This window comes from Drosophila serrata, unplaced genomic scaffold, assembly GCF_035046125.1.
Source record: "Drosophila serrata isolate PLE 108 unplaced genomic scaffold, ASM3504612v1 contig_71, whole genome shotgun sequence".
Classification (NCBI taxonomy): Eukaryota; Metazoa; Arthropoda; class Insecta; order Diptera; family Drosophilidae; genus Drosophila; species Drosophila serrata.
The window spans coordinates 352,568-373,827 of NW_028256969.1; the positions used below are offsets into that span (position 1 = coordinate 352,568).

Here is a 21,260-nt window from a genome sequence, read left to right on the forward strand (position 1 = left end):
GAGTGAGAGAGCGATGCTCTGATTTACTCACCAGAGAGTGGGAGCAGGATGGTTGCCCATCCAGCCATCTCACTCGCACTCTTGCGAATAGCGATGCTGCGAGGGGTTGGAAACGATTGAAACGATGCCCAGATTGTGCGACTGAGTCAATTTCGAAATCATTCGCCCGCTTGGCCAGTCAGTCGAAATTTTCTAGTAGGCCTAAACACACGCGGGGTCTTCAAGCCGACTTTTCCGGCGCTTTTCCAAAAATAAAGGGAATACCAAAACGAGAATCTGATCGGTGGATTTCTGCAGTGTGGAAACTAAAGTTACGAACTGAACGTGAAATCGGAAATCGTTTTTGAAAAGTGCTTGTGAAATATGAACTTGAGTTTTTGTGATCTTTTAAAACTATTTTGATCGGTTATTATAGACTCAAAACCAAAAAAAAGCTTTAACTTGCAAGACTTAAAAGTGCCCATGTTAAGATCATATATAACTCTATTCTTCATTATGGAAAAATGCGAATAAATTGAAGTTCCAAAACTGAAAAATTCTTCCCAAGCTGCAAGGGATAATTTCCAAACTGGAAATACTAAAAATAAATTAGAAACTCTTTAAAAAACTTTTGAAAATCTTAGAAGAAGCGAACGGAAATTGTAAACCAGTAATCTTATACTTGAAACCACTAAAAAAAAAATAACATAAAACAAATTTAATGACTACAGATGTTGGAAAATGATCAAATATTGCGGAATATAATACGGAATATTGAAAATTAATATAAATATACTACAAATCTGGGATTTAAGTTCGGAAAACCACCTACAGATTCAACGAATGATCAAATAAAACTATAAAACTGCAATCTATTTAAGGTTTATCTGGCCGAAATAGTAGCATTAGAAAACCCAGAGGACTTAATCTTAAATTCAGATATATATCGCTTATTCCCCAACCGATCCCAAGCTGGGTAGTCCATACCTGAACCTAACGCCGGCGGGTGGGAGCAGCAGCAATCCCTCGCCCTCGCCCACGTCTACGCCTCCAGCGGCCTCTTTGGACGCCAAGGTGGCGGCCAAGCAGCTGGCCCAAAGCTTCCAGCTGTCCGCCAACTCGGCCTTTAACTTGGCCCTGCCGCCGAGCTTCTACAGACAGTTACCGCAGCAATTACCGCAGCTTCAGCAGCAAATACAGCTTCCGCCGCAGTTACCAGAGTGTTTGGAATATAGTAACCACGACACGCCGCCCGAGATGGACCTAATCAATCCGTATATGCGGCATCATAGTTTCGCGGCTGCCGCCCAGGGTAGTCCACCGTCGGCGGCGCAACGTCATCACCATTTGGCGGCGGCCATGAGCAACGGATTCGCCGATGTCCATGCCCATGCCATGGCGGCGGCGGATTACCAACAGCAATTGGCTGACTATCATAGTGCAGCAGCCGCTGCGGCAGTGTATGCCAATAATAATAATAATAACAACAATAACAACAATAATAATAATAATAGTAGTCACAACAATAATAGCAGTCCACTGATGCTGCTAAAGGCGGCACATGGCAAGGACACAGATTCACCATCTACGACACCGCCGCCGTTAGCCTCCTCCCGTCTCCATTCCGACTCCTCGCCATCGCCACGGTATGAGCACAACTCTAGTCCCGGTGTGGACAGTGCCAAGTCGTATGCCCTGAGTCAAAGGAGCAGTGGAGGTGAGGATCCTGGCCAGAACAGTGAGTCTGCCAGTCCGCCGCCTCAGGCAGCGGGTGACTTTAGTCCCGAGAATCTTAGCAGTCAGCGGAACAAGTTCCAGCATCATCATCATGGCGGTAATCCGCTGGCCCATCATAGTGGGAATCCTGGACACCATCACCTCCATCTCAGCAACAACAACAACAACAACAATAGCAGTAGTTTGGATCATAAGCTACCATTGAGTTTCCTTGGTCCCCCACTGGCCGCTCTCCACTCCATGACCACGGAAATGAAGGGCGGTCAGGGTGGTGTCGGTGGTGTAGGTGGATCGGGAAATGGTTTGTCCTACGGCCACAGTCCCAACTCACATCTGATCAGTGATCGAGGTTCGGGAGGCAGCTCCTCATCCTCATCGACCACGGCCACCACCACGAATAGCCAGGGAGCGGCCAACCCACATGGCATCGATACGATCCTATCAAAACCACCGCCAGTTACATCGGCGGGTCTAAGTGCTTTAACAGGAGGTGAGTGATGGTTTATAAAACTATTATTTATATTTATATACATATATATATTATATATATATTATCATTTATATTTATATAAATAATTGTATTAAGTTTTGCATTGTAAAAGATTCGAAAAGTGATAACCTTGTTCGATCGTATAAGAAAAAAATCTTCAAAAATATGAAAGAAACTTGCTACTTATTCACTCATTCAAAAAAACTTTCTTTACTAACATTAAAAGCTAACTTTATGTATCATTTAGATATTTTTCGATACTCCTAAGTTGTTAAAACCACACATATATATGATTTTTAGAAGTCTATGTAAAGACAACTCTTATAAGAATTCTTTTAAATAAGCAAACGACTTTACTCCACACCAAAGAGGGCTGTAACAAATCTTTTGACTCAACTAATACCTTTATAAATATATATGGTATAGTTCCCTAGGACCCTTTACTAACCACGATATTGTTAAGATCATATTATATTATATAATCCTTTCAAATAACGTGTCTAAGGACATCTTAACCCCTTAGCAAATGTTATCAGCTAACAACTCCTCAAACCTCTTACAATTAACTGCAATAAAACCCAATTCAATTCACCAAATTGTTATGCAACATTAAAATATATATATATTATAAACGAATCAATAGATATCACACACAATCACTATAAAAAAAAATAGCGAAATATTTTAAATGCTTCAAAAACTCGTTTCGCAAACCAAACAAAAAAAAAATCAAATAAAAGAAAATGTGTGTGTTTTGTTTACGAATCCGGTTTTGGCATGATTCCATATGATTCAATAAAGGCAATTTCAATTCCGATTCCCCATCACAACCCTCGGTCATTATGTGCCACTGCTGCTGCTCCCCCCTCACAAAAAACCCCTTTTACCTAATCAGGCCAGATTTTAGATATTGGGTACAGCCCCCCAAAAATTGGTTATAATATCCAATTGCAAAATTACCACAAAACGTAATGAGATACGCGTTTTAACGTTAAATGTTGCAGCAATTAGTTGTCAAATTGTTTGTAATTAAATCAAAATGACACACGAAAAACGTGGGCAATCTACGACAGATTTTACGTGTATTTGTGACTAAAATGATTTTTGTTTTTTCTATCTTTTTGGTCTCCGGATTTTTCGACAGTTAAATGTGAACCAATTGTAAGCCATGAACAAAAAGAGGGCTAAGGGGGGCGGCCAACGACAGGGTGCTGACAATTTGCCATAACATTTTTAATTATTTTTAACGAGGGCGTTTATGTGATTTGATTCGTCAATAGTTTCCTTTTTTTGGTCACCAAAAATGTTTCTCATTCTTTTTATGACAAATTATTTAATGGCTTTTAATTAATTCGAACTGAAAATCCGGATTGTGTGTGTGAGTTCAGCATGAGTGGGCACAAATATTTGGCCAGCTGAGAACAAATTGAGCGAAAATCATCATGAAAGGGAAACTCAAACCTCTTTTTTTTTGAGGATTAGTTAATGGCTTGATAGTGATTATATAACAGATCATGAAGTGGAGCAATTTATGCTGACAATAGCAATTGTTATAAAGTTTTTGAGAGTATATATTCTGTAGTGTTTATTCTTCAAGATTTATTTGATTTTACAGAAAAAAAACCTTATTATAATTATATGGATTATTTATATGAATAGCTCAACATAATTCTTTTAGCATCTTATAATATAATATAGATATCAAGAATATGATAAACTGTAGACTTATATATCTGTTGCTTATTGATTTGTTTACTCATTATTAAACTTTCCCTTTTATTTCTCTATATCCTATATAGCTGGGATTCCCCGCTTCTCAATTGCCGCCGCCGCCGCGGGCATGGCCCAGTATCTGTCTCAGAGCCAAGGTGCTCCTCTAAAGACCCATGCTGGCCACATTGTGGATCGCACGCACCTGTATTGGCCAGGATTGCAGGGATTGGTGGCCAATCCAATAGCGTGGCGAGAGAGACTTTCCAATACAAGTGAGTAACAGAGGAACATTATATATAGAACACAGAAAAAAATGAGGAAAATCTATACATAAGTATATATAAAAAGAACTTCAATTTTTAAATAAATTGTATTACACATACCAAATTTTATTTTCCCATGGAAAATCAAAAAGTGAGCTTATAAATAATAGCAAAAACTGGTATACTATTTAATATCAAATATTTTAAAACTTATTTTAGTATATTGAATTTAACTTTAGGATTGAATACCAGAATTTTCTATACAATTGAATGGGTATTTAAAATTATTTAATTAAAGATTGTAAATGACTTTATTTTCTCAGAAAGAATTAAAATTTGGTGAAGGTTTATTCTTTCAACGCTTAACTCTCGAATTTTTATACCCTTGCAGGGTATTATAATTTCAGTCAGAAGTTTGCAACGCAGTGAAGGAGACACCTCCGATTATATAAAGTATATATATTCTTGATCAGGATTAACAGCCGAGTCGATCTAGCCATGTCCGTCTGTCCGTCTGTCCGTCTGTCCGTCTGTCCGTCTGTCCTTCTGTCCGTCTGTCCGTCTGTCCGTCTGTCCGTCTGTCCGTTTCTACGCAAACTAGTCTCTCAGTTTTGAAGCTATCTGAATGAAACTTTGTAGTTAGCCTTCTATATACTCTCACTCGTATATATGTCGGAACGGGCCGGATCGGACGACTATATCATATAGCTGCCATAGGAATGATCGGAAAATTTTTACAAAAAAATGTTTAACTTTTTCAGTTTTCAATAGAATTGGATCAAATTTGAGATATAGCCATTTTACTATACTCTACAATTTTGCATAAAATTTTATGAAAATCGGACTACTATATCATATAGCTCCCATAGGAACGATCGAGAAATTAATACAATTAAATTTATAACCTTTTCAGTTTTCAACTGATTTTCATCAAATTTTAGGTATAGGCATTTTATATTAGTCTTAAATTTTGTGTCAAATTTCATGAAAATCGGACTATTATATCATATAGGTGCCATACAAACGATCGTTTGATGTAGAGGAAAAATGCAAGTCTTTGAATGTAAAACTGCAAATATAATATGTATAGGTGAATACAATGAAAGCAGGTATTACTTCACTGTTTTTTAACACAAATATATATCATTTCTATTGTATGGTTTTTTATTGATAGAAGTTCTATCTGCAAGGGTATATAAACTTCGGCGTGCCGAAGTTAGCTTCCTTTCTTGTTAAATCTATTTTGAATATTTTTATACTTCTCAATATTATTTTATTAGTTGAAGAGTTTCACCATTTATTTTCTTTTCTGAAGTTGAAGATTATTTTCTTCCACATCAAATATATAATTTTCTCTGTATTCCTATTAGTATTCTTTCCCGTATAAAATTGTTAAAAAAAAGAAATGCCAATAGTCACTTGACAAACATTAATTTGCAATTGATCAGGGGGGATCGATCGGAAATCAATGCAATCAGAAACCGTTGAATCGAGCGCGTAATTTGGTTACAATTGTTAGCAGATGCCACGCCTCGTTGCGATTTGGACTTCCTGCTCAAAAATAAAGGGGGGAAAGATTTGGAATGGGTATTGAACTGCGATCGGGGAAACCGTTAACAAAGCGCATCGAATGCCCAACTAATGATCACGAGGCCTGATCTCAAGTGATTACCAATATGGCTTACAACGGGGGCAGGCTGCAGAGGCAGGTCCGTCCCATTGTCCAACTCATTAATAAGTGTTGAGGAATCACTTTAACACGATCAGGCAGAGGGAGATCTCTCTGGCAGAATGACTCCACACAAAAGTCGATAATGATGGCACCAACAGCGGGCACATATGAAAAATTAATTTACTACTACTGAACGTTGATTTCTGATTTTCTGATCTGGTTACTTCATTATTACATCTATTTATAGGCGAAGAGAGCGCGCTAAGCTCATTAAGTAATGTGCCACCAGTTTGGAACTCGTTTTTCTTATTTCTTTTTTCTTTATTTATTTATTTGTTTAAAGGGGGAAGGCAGTGAGTTCGGTCTCTCCGATCGTCATGATCGCCTTCTGGTTCGCATTGGCAATTGATTTGATTTAGTGCTGTGGGCTACTGCTGCTGTTTGCCTTTTAATTGCGGCCATGACTCGGCAGAAAAGGTCGTCTTGGCCCCAAAAACTCGGAAATCGTTCATAATTTTCTTGCAGAGGAAAAGAGAGAGGGGGAGAGACTGGAGAGATCCATGTTTATGTTTATCTTGTGTTCGATTTGATTTCTGAAGTGTGTCGTTAGGTGTTGTGGAATTTTCATGCTTGTGGTAGCATAAAGCAAATATTGATTTAATTGATTTGCTAAACAGAGCAGCCATCAGGTTGGTTGATATACTTTAAGGTGAAGAAAAAGGAGTGTAAAAAGAAGGAGCTCATGTTCTGGGATATATATATAGGTGGCTATTTATAAAATAAATAAAAGGAGTAGTGAAGCAAGCACTTTGAAAATAAATATCATCTTGAAAAACAAGTATAATTCACAGAATTGAATGACTATCCTTAAAGCTTCTCAGTTAAATCTTATACTTTTCTTCGCTTCACATAAAAATCAATATCTTTATGTATTTAGAGATTCCCAACTGAGACCATAACAAGCCATAAAAATAAAATAGAATTTGAAAAACATGTTTCAATTGTCATGTTGCGACCGGCTCATTGTTTCCACATCATTTTTGTTTTGGTTAACTTTGGCCACGTAAAACATTCTCGCCTTACCCTATTTACATAAACATCTATTCCTTGTCTTATATATACATATATCTATTTTTTATTTATTTGTATATATACATATTTATGGCTGCAAAGATGCGACAGCTGTTGGGTCCAGACGGAAAGAAGTTTTCCAAGCTTTTAGCCGAAAGCGAAATGTTAAGGCAGACTGACTGTATATATACAAATATATATATATTTTTTGTTTATATATAATGTATATAGAAAGATAAGGGCAGACACAGACGCTGTGAGAATATGTTGCCACATTATTATCTGGCAAAAGACGACGACGACGACGACGATGGGGTGGTTTGCTTTTGCTTTATTTTATTCCGCTTTTTTTTTGGTCCTGCTCCTTTTTCTATCCCGAAATGGAGCAACATATAGGTCTCCCCCTGTGTGTGTATGTGTGTGTTTATATGCTTGTAGGCTGTCATGTTAACAAGGAAAAAGAAAGCTTTTCCAGCGTGTGCGCATAACCTACACACACACACCTCCTTCTGCTAACAAACATGGCCGTGGAATATTTGAATATTTGCATGCCTGCCCTCGAAAGTGTGCTACGATTTTATTTTGCCCTACTCTTTTTCGGTTTTTTTTTTTGTCAACACATTTTATTTGTTATTAATAATGCAATTGCATTTGATTAGCTTTTTTGCGGCATTATTTACTCTTTGATTAAGCCACGGAATTTTTCATTACATTTGGTTGCAATTGCATGGCTTATTTCCACCTGTTTATTGTTATCGTTGCGATTATTTTTGATTGTTTATTATCAATATTTGCCAGGCAATTCATTAATGATAATTTATGGGCTTTCAATTTATGCAAGTTCATTGCGAAATATTCTCATACTCATAATGATTGAAATGGATTAAGTTGGCTTACACCCTGGTTGAAATGGTTAGTTTTGGCCCAATGAGGCTTATCAGAGATTATTAATAAAAGAGGGTAGGTTAGTTATCATTATGGAAATATTGATTATATATTAAATGAGTCAGCATAGGTAATATAATTTTAATAGTTATGGGTTAATGGTAAACCATAGGCTTTATATATCAAAATATTTCATAAGTAGAAATACTTTTAGAAGAGTAAATTATATTTACATTTGGCTTAACTTAAATTCCCTTAATTTTCTTGGTGTACTCCAACATTTGTTTATATATTCCTGCCACAATTTGTTATAAAAACAACAGTCTCTTTCTCTCTCTCTCTTTACTACCCATAAGCTTCCCTTTTATTCATTAAAAACAAAATTAAAATAAAGCGAGGCAACCACATTCTGCTAATGAAATAATTAACTTAAACATAAAAAGTAAATACAGGGGCCGTGTGTGGGAGAGACAGAGAGAGAGGGAGGAGCTGGAGAGCAGGATGGCAACATCAACCGCAGTCGCCGTTTGACACAATTCATTAAGCTTAATGAAGACAGTAGAGAAAGAGATGGCACGAGCCTTCTGTCTAGCTGTTGCGTTTTAATTAAAATTCAAGTGGCATTTTCTGTGTCATCCCCTTCTGGAATTTCCCCTCCCTCGGACCCGGTGAAACTTGTGCTTTAAGCATATAATCGGGCATAAAACAGGCCATAAAACATTGTACAAGGCATTTGCAGACAGAGACGGCAACAGTGGCACTTAATGAGCCAGCTTCAGACCACCTGTATTTCGCATATATATATGTATATATCCCTTACCTGGGATGTGTATAAAAAGGTGCAGATTATCCGCCCCACCAACTTGTACGTTGGAGTGTGGAATTTTACTGCTCAGCAACCAGATTGGCATTAAGATTTTACAAGATTGTTATATCAACGTGAGAAGAGGCGGGAAAATGATTAAGGTTCTGGCTGCCACAAGGAGTCTTCCTTTTTCACATTGATTTATTACAAGGACATACATTTTAATTGGCTGGTAATTTCGAAAAGTTTATTGTTGAATTTTTAACGAATGTTGAAATTATTTATGCTGGTTTAAATTTAAAATAAGCTAGAAGCTAGTTGCTTTGATTTGTGTTTAAATTTGCTTACTAAAATTCCAAGTAAAGTGTTTTATAACACCCCAAGACTTTAACTTTATTTCAAAGTGTTAAAATGTATTTTAGTATCCAGAAACTTATAAATTCAAGACGAATGTAAATCCTATCTCAATTTCTTCCCAATGTTTCTGAATTTGTACATAGAATTCCTTTTCTATTAACATTTATTGTTAACAATTGTCTCCGCTTTGAGGCAGAAAATACACCCATTCCTCATGATGTTATATGAACGCCTTCCTTAATTTTCTTGCCATAACGACCGATAATAAATGACATTTTAATATTTTCAATAAGGGAAACATTTACACAAAACAGCACACGCCCACCTTGACTTCAGTTTACCACCCCAAAACAAAAAAATATTAATGCCGATAAAATTATTGGCTTTAGAGAGGAAATCAATGAGGAAAGGAAGGATCAGTGCAGTAAAACGAATTTAAAATACACTTACCCCGTTTTGAAATAAGGACTTTTGTGCTTGAAATAATTTACACAAAAACATAAAGTGAAGATTGATTTTTCAAATTCCAATTTCCATTGTCATGAACTTCATCCAGCTTCCTTAAAAGAGTAAATTAATTATTTGTTATTACTAAAATAATGATTATATATCTTTAACTAAATATTTATCGATATATAATAAATTTAAATACTCATAACTAAGCTAAATAGGCACTCATTTTAATTCGGAAAGCTTTCCTATGTACGTTTTTAATAGGTTAATAAAACTTAATTTAACATTTCAAAAAATTCAAATTATTCAAAATTTTAGCGATAAAACTACACATAATATTGTGAAAAAAAATTATGAAAATTTATTTTTTGACCGGACATGGCTAGATCGATTTGGCTGTTGATCCTGATCATGGATATGAATTATAGGGTCGGAAATGACTCCTTGACAGCGTTACAAGCTTCCAACTAAAGTCAAAATACCCTGCAAGGATATAAAAAAAATACAGAAAACTCATTGAAATCGAGAGGAAAAAGTGCAAATGCAGCGATGCCAACAGGGTGACTTATGCGATTATAGACAACTGCCGCTGCTGGCTGAATCAACCGGCGGAAAAACCGGGGCGTTCAGCAGATAAAAAGGGGACAAGGAGGAGGACACATTTCCATTTCCATTTTCATTGCAGCATTGCTTTTGAGGGCCGTGACATGAGCAAATAAACGCTTCATATTTGTCGGTTATTTATGAGGGTCCTTGCAGGACGCAGCTGCCAACCGCTGAGCTGCGAGCTCTTGTGAAAGAGAATAAAAAAAATTATCACTGCTACAATTTTTCTTGCAAGGGATTACGCTTGTTACAATGTGAATGTTGGTGGACAGAGTGGACCCCCCACAGCCAAAAGGGAGCTACCCTTGGAACATTCCCCCTTTATTGACAAGACTTGTTAAGCTCCAGAATTGTCTGCGAAAAGCTAAAAAAATATATATATATATAGGAAAAAAACCAAACAAAATAAAACCTGACGTATATATTTAATGTCACACACATTTTTATTTGAAGCGAGCATTTTGTTTTCATAATTCGACGAGAAGGACAATCAAACTGGGACAGAGTAGCAGCTGACAGGAAAATGGAAAAGTCGTGCTTATTTTTGGAAAGCAATTAAATTTAATAATAAAATTAGAGGGATAAAAGATGTTTTTTATTTTTTGAGGGGTATAGAAAATATATAATAATTAAACTTGTATTGAATCGCAATCCCTTAATTGGGTCCGTTTAATAACTTTAACATAATATGGATAGTAACTTTCTATATTTAATACTTTAAAATATATACCCAACAAGATAGTTCAACAAGTATATAGTTTTCTGATATTCTTCTTAAATTATTTCATTTAAACATTATTAAAAAAATATTTAAAAAAACCCCTGGCTAATTTTTAAATTTTCCCTAATTTCCTGACTTTAGTTTAACTCTTTTTTAACTAATAACTTTAATATGTTCTTAAATTACAATACCTTTTCCCTAACCAAAACACTCTTGCAACCCTTTTTGAGCAATTTTTCATAGTGAATGGTTTTTAGCAACAATAAAAAAAGTAACCTTATCTATATGAAAGCTGTTAGAAATAACAATTTAAATTAATAATTCTGAGCAAATGGCACCAAAGTATCATAAAGGGACACAAAGTTTCAGACCCAGAACACACACACACCCAACACCCTCCTCCTCTCCCTTATTTTTTGCATTGAGGACAACGGCTGTCTGTGGCTTTACCTTTTTCACCGGAACTCATTTCCCCGCCGGGTTTGGGTTCCCCTTGCGTCGTGCATATTTAGTTAAATCATTTCACATAATTAGGGATCATTTAATAATGGGGTGACATTAATTGAAAGCACACACACAGAGACAACCCACCACCACCCACCAGTAGCCACCCCCTCTTGCACTGCCCATTCCCACGGCTACCGTTTAATTTTATGACCACCCTCCTCCTCCTCCTCCTTCTACGCCCCTGTCCACTTGACTGACTTTACGAGCCAAACGGGGCACGTAGCTGGCCCCCCCTTCCGGCGCCACTGAATAATACCCCTCTGGAGGAGTGGGCGTGGTCTGTTTTTGGCCCACTTGCCTCGCTTTTATTGGCCTTTTGCTGCTGCCACCGTCGACGGGGTCGTCGTCGTCGTCGTCGCTTTGGCTAATTGATTTTAATGAAGGCTCCCGACGATGACGACGGCAAAGTTTTTGGCCCTCATCCTCGTCTTGTCGTCCTACCATAAATTGCTGCGGTCAATTTCGGTTTGTTAATTGGGCAAACGTGTGCATAGGGATTTTTTCTCGGCTCTCATTGGGAGGAAAATATATTTTGTATTCAATTAATTAGTGTGCAATTATTATTCTCAAGGAAAATAATATTTGCAAGGAGAAGAGAATGATATAAAACTTTAGGGAAACTTTAATAACATTTAGAATAAGGAGTTCAGGAATTACTACAGTAAAATGATAATAGAAAAGAGTTACTGTTTAATAAAATAAAAAAAAAAAATTAATACAAGCAAAGGTTCTAATTCAAAAATATATTTTAAATCATTTTAGATATAATTTTAGGCATCATTTTAGAAATCATTTTGGTTATTATTTAACATATTATTTGGGGCTTCATTTCGTATTATTTAAAAACCCCTAAACACCTTTTTCAGTGTCTCCCCAAAACAAAAAAAAAACTTTCTTCTTCTCAAATTAGCAGCTGTCGCCTCGTAAACAATTAATAAATGTCAGGGAAAACTTTTGTGCCGCAACAAGGAAACCGATTTGCAACCAACCCTTAGGATGCGCTAACAACTTTGTCCACATCTTTACGATGCGACATTATTTAACAATTCATAATTACAAATTTTTTGAGGGGGAGAAGACGGCAGCATAAAGTGTACACATTTTGGAGAAATGCTTGTAAACAAGGTACTCAAAGTGTTTCAATTGTGGAAATATGAAAAGTTTTATGGATATTGAAAGTGAAAAAGGTAGGCGCTAGCTGAATGGGAATATTAAAGGGGTTTTAATGGGATTTAATGAACTGAGAAGTAACTGAATCTTATATATAGCATATATTATTTCATAAGTAAGATTTAATATACTTCACTGCTCTAAACTTGCAGTTTTTTAATCATTTTCTGACTTTGAAGTTATATATTTCCTTTAAAAATCTTCTTTTATTATAATGAATATTTCTTTATCTCCTTTCCAGTGTCCGCCAATCTGTCCCAGTCTCATCAGCATCATCCTTCCAATGACAAGGATGGTAAGAAGAAACACACCCGCCCAACATTCAGTGGTCAACAGATCTTTGCCCTGGAGAAGACATTCGAGCAAACCAAATATCTGGCCGGACCAGAGCGTGCCAAGCTCGCTTATGCCTTAGGAATGTCCGAGTCGCAGGTTAAGGTAAGCAAAACATATATAATTCTTAGAATTATCCCTAACAGAGAGACTCCATCCTAAACCCTGGCAAATGCAAATTAAAAACTCATAAAAATGGCGGGTTGATTGCCTCGAAACCGAACCCAAAAAAAGAGAAACTGACTCCCAAAAATAAAAAAAAAGGTAGACAGGAGTAAAGACAAACTCCGCTTATTTTCCCCCCTGACTTTTCTCACAAAAAATTTGCATTTTTATTGAAAGGCAAATCTCGTGGATTTCCGAAAAATACAAAATGGCGCCAATGGGTCTCGATGGTGCCTATTTTCCCTCCCCCCACGGGAAGGACGACCTCGTCCCAAAGGCTTAGTGCAATGTGTCGCTCGAAACACCGTTTTAAAGTTTCCCCTTTTTTTGTTGTTGTTGTTATTGTTGTGGAAAAAAACGAGGAAAATGTTATCAACAAATAAATCCTTTGTGTCGTCAAATTTGTTGTCATCAACTTTTGTTGTAATCCGACCCCGGGAAACGCACGTGTCATGGTTTTTCCATCCGTGGTCTCTGTCGCGTGTGTCGTATGGGATTTTGTATCTTACACCGCGTATTCGTATCTGTATCTACAACTGTATCTGTATCTGTATCTGAGCGGTGGTTTCCTTCACGCTGGTCTCGTAATTTTGAATTAGTTGTAAGCCGGTCAAGTTAATTGGGTTCCAAAGAGTTTTTAAACTTATGTAAACAGAAAGAAGAAGTTAAAAACTCGGGAATATTTATATATTAAACTATATATATTTAGAACTATATATATTTTGTATAAAAAGGTAATAAAAAGGCGCTTCATTTTTGAAGCTTTAAAAAGATAGAAACTTTTTAGATTTCTCCCAGAAAAATACCTCTAAACAAAAATGCAATCTGAAACCCTGTAATAACTCTTACTTCTTCAAAATCACTTGACCATTATTGACCGTGCTTTACCCAATCAGATTTTCTGATTAGAAGGACATGATTGCCTCATTTGGGCGACATTTCCTCCCCCCCTCCCCAGATTTCCCATTTTCCTCTCCCCCTCCCAAAAAAGGGAAATCCTTTTCTCGCCACACAACTGGGCGCAGTTCAGGAGTGGAAAAGAAATCACGTTTATGATGAGGAAAAATGATTAATTGCCAAAGAATGAGGCACAGCGTAGAAAGAGTAAGAGAGAGAGAGCGCTATAGACAAAGAAAGAGACAGCAACAGGGACAGAAATAGAGATAGATAGATGAACATTCAGGATTGATGGCTTGAGCTGCAGCTAAATATGCGTCATTTTGTGCTAAGGACTAAACAGGGGGGGAAAAGGAGAATGCGCTGATGACGAGTACAAATGGACAGTGAGATGGATGGAAACTGCAGGATTTCGGGTTGAATTTCGGCTCTCAATTTTCCCTCCCCCCCACACACATTTTCCTCCTCCCTCCCCCCTCCCACGCTTCCTCTTCGCGCTGTCTCAACTCGCCTCGTCTCGTCACCCTGATAGACATGCCAAATGACTGCATGACTTTTGGGTGAGTGTAAATTAAATTCTGGACCCCGATGGGTCCTGGATGGCACGAAATGCACAAGGGGAACATGGTAGATCCATGATGGCCAGCACATCCTGCTAGCTTCATACATATTCAATTAGTGTGTGTCCATGTGTGTGTATGTGTGTCTGTGTTGGCCAGAAGCAGAGAGTCAGAGCCAGAGAGAGTGGTATGAAAAGCAGCCATGACGATGATAGTATGCAAATTGACAAACAAAAAGGCACAAGCCGGACAACAGCCGCCCCTCCCCAAAAAGCCAAGGCAAATTATGACAGACAGACAAAATGCAAAGTGGCCGAAAGCACTGAGAGAAATTTGAGTCGTCTTTGGGCTTGAAGAAATTCATAATAAGTCAAAGAAGCCTATGTTTCGTATTCGGTAAAAAAAATATAAAATTCAGAAGTCTCACTTTTAATCACAATACAAAATTTAAAATATGATTTAGAAGAATCTTTATTTAAAGCTACGAGTTTCTATTTCAATTCTTAAAATGAATAAGTAAATTTAAAAAATATATATATTTAAAAATCATTCATAAGTAATCTAAATATTGTGCGAATATATTTTCATTTAATTTAAATATCTTTGTGTTTACAACTTTAAATATATTTGAATTGAATTCATAGCATTAAAATATATAAAAAAAATATATTCCTATGTCATCTTAAGCTATTGGTAAAAAACTTTTTATAAATTACAATATTAACACCTTAATTAAAGGTTTCAATTGAGAAATAATTTCAATTAATATCATATCCAAAACAGCAGAATTTATATTATTTATATAAAAAAGGCAATATTATATTCTTTTGTATGCCATAACATGTTCTTTCTGATTTCTTAAATTCATAAGATAATTTTTAACAAAGTTTACAGAATTTCAAGATAATTTCTTGCAGTGTCTGCATATGGACGTGGGCGGTTGGCCAAATGATCTTGACAAGAATAATTGCGCTGTTATCATAATTAAAACCGTTTTTGGACACAGCCAGAGGAAGGGGGCGAGTACGAACTCCTTTCGTCCTTTCGTTTTAGCAATCATTTAATGCAAATGGTCGCCATTTTGTACGCTCTTATGAGAGGAAGCCCCAATCCGAAGCTGTTTCCTCCCGCTCCGAACTCTTCCTTCCGCCGCCCAGTGAATTATAGCGTCTGTGGCCATTATTAATGACATACCATGTGTGTGTGTATGGTGTGTGTGGTGTGTGTGGGTGAGGGTATAGTTAGGAAGAGGTCCTGTCCGAGTAATAAAATTATTGCATGCTTTGTTGTTATAGCTTTTTCGTGATTTTTGCCCGCTCTCAACTGTTGTTTTGCATAAATGTAATGGCATTTTTGGGTTGGGATTCCCCCTGATTGTTCAGTCAATGTATGTAAATACTTTGGGATTGGGTTTTGTTTTGCAAATAGTACACAGAAAGGTGGTTTGGGAATAATGGCCAGGAAGGAGAGAGGGTCTGCTGCCATTATGTGTAATTGGCTCAAAAGCAAAAGATAATTTTGGGGAATTAATTAAATAAGAGGAATGAGCAAGCATAGCTGGAAATTATAATAGAATGAAATAATCAGTAGGAGGAAGAGTAGGATAGGAAAACTTTTGTTTTCTAAAATTCTGTTCCCTTTAAATACAAATTTTTGAACTAGTTTAGTTAAAAAATAATTCCTTAAATACAAATATGGTCAAATTCAGTCACTAAAATAATTCAAATTTCTCCAAAAAGTCTACATTTAACTTAGCTTAGCTCATTCTTAAAACAAATTTATTCAAACAATTAAATACTATTTATAAACCGATTTAACTCTTCGTGAAATCAACTTTGAAATGAGTTAAATCTGTCAAATAAACACTTTGTGGTTTTCATAAACCTTTTAGCATAAACATTTTTCAAATATATAAAGCAAATCAAGATTCTATTCAACATTTCTAGGAAGCCATTCAGGCTGCCATAAATGAATACTTTTTCAGGAATCTGGCTAAGTGATATCGGTCGTAGATGGCCAACAATATTTTATTATGGCTAAAATGCCTCTTTACGATCTGTTACTCTTGATGAGACAAAGAGCGGACCGCATAATTAGCACCAGAATAATGAAAGCTTATGGAACCGAACTCGAGGCAACTGTCAAAAGTGACAGTTTTGGCAATGACAATGGACGACGTGAAGTGACAGGGGACGAGTTCATAAACAAAAAAAAAAAAAACATAACAGAAATTTGAAATAATCTCTAATTGATTTTCCTCCACGGACCAGCAAAGAATTCCATTGTGGCCGACTAATGGATTTGATTGTGTGTTAATGAATGGGGGTTACGTTTGGAATTTACATATTTGAAGACGATTTTCTAGGGTTGCCCAACAATTAGTCAAATATACCAAGAAAAAACTCCGAAAAAAAAGGTAACAGCAACAGAAATCAAATACATTTTTATGGCAGAGCTCAAACCGTGAGTTGGCTTCAAGTTTATGGCTACAAAAATACAAAATCAAATAAATCACAAACTCACATAAATACGGAAAGCGTGGACCATATAAGGAGCGAGGGCGAGTCGGCCATACGAATTCGAAAATTTACGATCCAGAACTACAAAGCACACATACACTCAGATACTCAAATAAATAAATAAAAAATTCTGTGGACCAATAGGAGCAAATAAAAAATATAAAAAAAAGAAACACAGGAGAGAGACGGGAAAAAGGTGAACGAGGTAGGAGCCAACTTGTCAGGGTCGATGTTACCCAAAAAGGCATTGGCCATGTTGTAAATTTTCATGACTTTTAAGTATCCTTCCCCGCACAGGACGCGTAAACAAATAAATTTCCAATTTGCCCAAAAGAGTCATATATATTTCGATGCCGAGGGTTTCTTTTTTTTCGGTTTTGGTTTTGACATACCCCTCTGGTCCGTTCCTACGAAAATTTACATAACACTTTTTTATCCTTATCTGTGGTGCCCACCTGACGGATGATGGGACCAGAGAAACAAAAGGCACAAAAGGACCTCCTACTCTTCGGACTCTGACTCCAAAACTCCTCTCCCGCTGTGGTGCCAAAATCGAATATGTTTTATAACATCCTTTTTCCTTTTTTGTCGGAGGAGGTGCTATCCCGATCCTGTGCCGCCATAAATAAATCCCAATACGAATTGGGAAGCGTAACGTAAAGTAACGTAACGTGACCAAGTCAAATTGATTGCCACAATATTTGATTGACTTTGACATGTTGGCTGTCATAAATTGTGTATCTGTTTCTTTGACCATTGCCCTGAAACCGCCTGAATATTGGCTAACTATACCTGGTTGTACCTGCCAAAGGTTCAGTTGCTGATCTTTACCATTTTTAGTGGTTATAAATATTTGTGGCAAGTATTTGTGAAATTTCAGTCAAGGATTATAGGTTTTAGAACACCCAAGGTATCAAAAAAGGCTACTTAAAATTAGTAGAACTTCTTGAGGAAACATTTAACTACATTTAAGGAATTTAAATAAAGAAAAAATAGATAAAACTGTAAATAAGATTGTATAGTGATTTAAGGAAAAGAGAAGTTAAGTTGCATTTCAAAACATTTGTTGAATTCCTTAAATCGAAATTCAGGTCCTTTTAAGAGCTACTTATTTTTAATTTTAATATATTCTCATATATACAAATATTTCAAAAACATTTTATTTAAAAGCAATTCCATAGCCTGGACCTTTTTCAAAGTATCTTAAATTTAAACCCAATTCTTTAGCTTCACAACATTCAATATTTGTTGCCCTAAAAACCATCAGCAATCTGTTGTCAGTGAATCTCAGTCAACCAAAGGCAACATCAACTATGCTTTAGTGGGTGCTAGATGACGCACTCACCATTCGCAATATGATGACGACAAAATATGAAAAGAGGCGGTGGGGAAAAAAGCCAAGGGAAAAGCCAAAGGAAAATGCTAGAGGAAGCCCAACCAACCAACACTTGCCCCCAAATTTGCTCAATTTTCCGTTTTTACCCATGGCTCAGTGGCAAATCCCGTAACAACATGGACACAGATGTTACCAAAAAATAATGACCATGAAAAGCAGCCTTAATGATGCTGGCTAATGTTGTTGTTACTGTTGTTGTTGCCGCCGTGTTGGCTGTCTGTTGTTTTCCTCCCAAAAAAGGAAAACCAAGACACAACACTGGCACTGCCTGTCTGCTTTCCACTGCGGCTTGTAACACACGGAAAATATTAATTGTATTTTTATTTCGCATAATGTTGCAAATAATAATTACACAAATGTGCAAATGAAGTTGTAAATTATCCTGTATCTGGTTTAATTGCACCTTTGGGCGGCTGTTTCTCGGCGTTGATTTCGTTAAGGATATGGGTTCTAGGAGAGGGCAGGGAAATGTTTAACAAAAATGGTTATGACCATAGTCTGGGCGAGGTAATTAACATAATGGAAATTAACTGAAATTTGCAGGAACTCTTGAAGAATATAGTTGTGATAAAATATTATGGATATTGTAATCACTGAGAAAGTCTTTCTTTCAAAATCAAAATCAAATTCTTCCATTTAAATTCAAAAATTCCAAATCAGAACAAGAACTCCAACACTAAGTGGCCATTTATAGGCTTTGTTAATGATTCTAACTGCAAACAGCTACCAAAAATCTGCTCCATCATCAGGCAAATGTAGAAATTATGCCGATTTTGAGGCAGCACACGCTTTCGAGGAACGAGGAACAAGCTGCAGAACGTGCCTGGAACTTGGGTGGTGGGTGAATCCCCCTTTTAAAACAGCCAGAAGATGTAGAGAGAGTGAGAGGAAGGGGAGGAAAATGAGACGGGTTTTTGGCCAACATATGTTGCCACAGAGCGAGGAAAACGAGGCCGGGGCAAAATGAAGCGCAGCTAAAAGACGTTAGTCATGGTTTTGTGCATAGTTTTTGCCGCTGAAACAGTTGCTGTTGCTGCTGCCGGGCAACATTTCGCCCATTTGGATGCCCAGGGCTTAATATTGTCTTAATTGAGGGTTAACCGGCGTTGATGATGCGACTTATGGGCCCACATGCCCACGCCCTCGATCCCTTCCCCTTGGCCACTTAATGACTTTGACAATGTGACTTGCCTAATTACACATGCAGAGAGCTTTCTAACTTAAAACTTCAGTTTTGAGCTAGGGATGGTCTATGGAAATATTGATATTTAAAATTCAGATAGACCTGTGTATCTATTCAAAAGGAATATATTATTTACCTAACTAATCAATTCATATATTTATTCATTAAATAACAAAACTTTTTATAGAAATCGAAATATACTTTGATTTATCGATTAACCTATCGACCGAAATGTATAAATTAGGATTTTCGATTATGTTTCCAAGATGTTAACAATATTGTAACTCTGAAAATTAATCGATGTTTGATATTTTCAATAATCTCTTTATTTTGTTGAAAAAATAAAGATCTTTTGTTAAGAAAAACTATATAAAATAATACTAATGCTAGGGATAAACCTCTCTTTTAAATATCCAAATTTTTCCTTGTCAAAACTTAAGGCCAAACGATGTTATCGGTAAACAACCCGCTTCTTTTCGATAGTTTGATTTGTCCTCTATATTTGTTCATCTCAATTTCTTGAATTTGCTGGAAACCCCTACTAAGTTGAAATTTCTATATTTCGTTTTGCAGGTTTGGTTCCAGAATCGTCGCACCAAATGGCGCAAGCGGCATGCGGCGGAAATGGCCACCGCGAAGAGGAAACAGGATGACATGGGTGGCGATAACGATGGCGATTGCAGCGAGACCATGGACAGCGATAACGAAAGCATCGACTTGGGGGAATCCCCCGCCCAGAGCAAGAGATGTCGCAGCAATAGCTCCGGCTCCTCGCAGCAGCAACAGCAGCAGCAGCAGGATAATTATCGCCATTAAAACGAATTTACAAACTACGGACGAAACTCGCAATGAAATGGAATGGAATACACTTAAAATAAATTTCAAAAGCGCCAGCTAATTAGCTAGAGAACCCAGCAGCCACAAAAGCAGCAGCAGCAGCAGCTAAACACAATTGCAGCTAAATTATTTGGGTTTGAGTTTTAAGGTTTTGCCACTTTACCGTCTTCTGAAGACTTCATTTTCCTCCTCCCTCTGTCTATCTCTTTGTTTATTAGGTGTGTAAATATTTATGTTAATTTTATAAAAAATAAAAAACAATTACCTTTAATATAAAGCTTAATTAACGTCGCTAATTGGTAAGGCACAAGCACAAACAAAAATTAAACTGAATTTATTACATATTGTATGTTTAGTTTCTAATCCCCTAACTTTAATGTAATTTCGTGCATTAGAACCGACCTTAGTTCATACATTTAAAATATAAATATATATATAAAAACTATTAACGATTAACTATGCTAACTGAGATTGCGCCACACAATATTCACAATATTGATGATGATGATGATGATGATACTGAACGCGAAAGACGATTGATTAACTATTGCAGTAAATAATAATATGTAAAATGTACTTAAATTAAATTAAATTGTAATTTTAATTATTTCGAATTGATAAAAACAAAATAAAATGCAAAGAAAAATATTAAAAATTAATGTGAATGGTGATTTTTTATGGTGGGAAAAGTAAATAGACATCAATTTATGGTTTTTAGAGTGTTGTGCTGAAGGTATTTGTGAAGAAGTATAACTATTACTATGACAAGTTACTTATTAAATCTGTAACTATAATATACAAACTCCAGAGTCCTCCACCGATTTATATAATTATTCAAATCAGGATTAGTTTAAACCTTTAACACCTCTACAAAAAATATTGTAAGGTGCAACGGAGAGCAAGAATTACGACTAAATCCGATCAGCCAACTCCTACAACAG

General features: G+C 36.5%; 1 protein-coding gene across 1 annotated transcript; it reads left to right on the forward strand.

The window, feature by feature from the left end:
* Positions 1–154: 154 nt before the first annotated feature.
* Positions 155–20,978, forward strand: HGTX (HGTX homeodomain transcription factor). The gene is made up of 4 exons (XM_020950905.2): positions 155–2,206; positions 4,006–4,191; positions 12,671–12,867; positions 20,056–20,978. The coding sequence occupies exons 1-4, from the start codon at positions 1,237–1,239 to the stop codon at positions 20,296–20,298; spliced, it is 1,596 nt and encodes a 531-aa protein (XP_020806564.2). The 5' UTR covers positions 155–1,236; the 3' UTR covers positions 20,299–20,978.
* Positions 20,979–21,260: the final 282 nt, after the last annotated feature.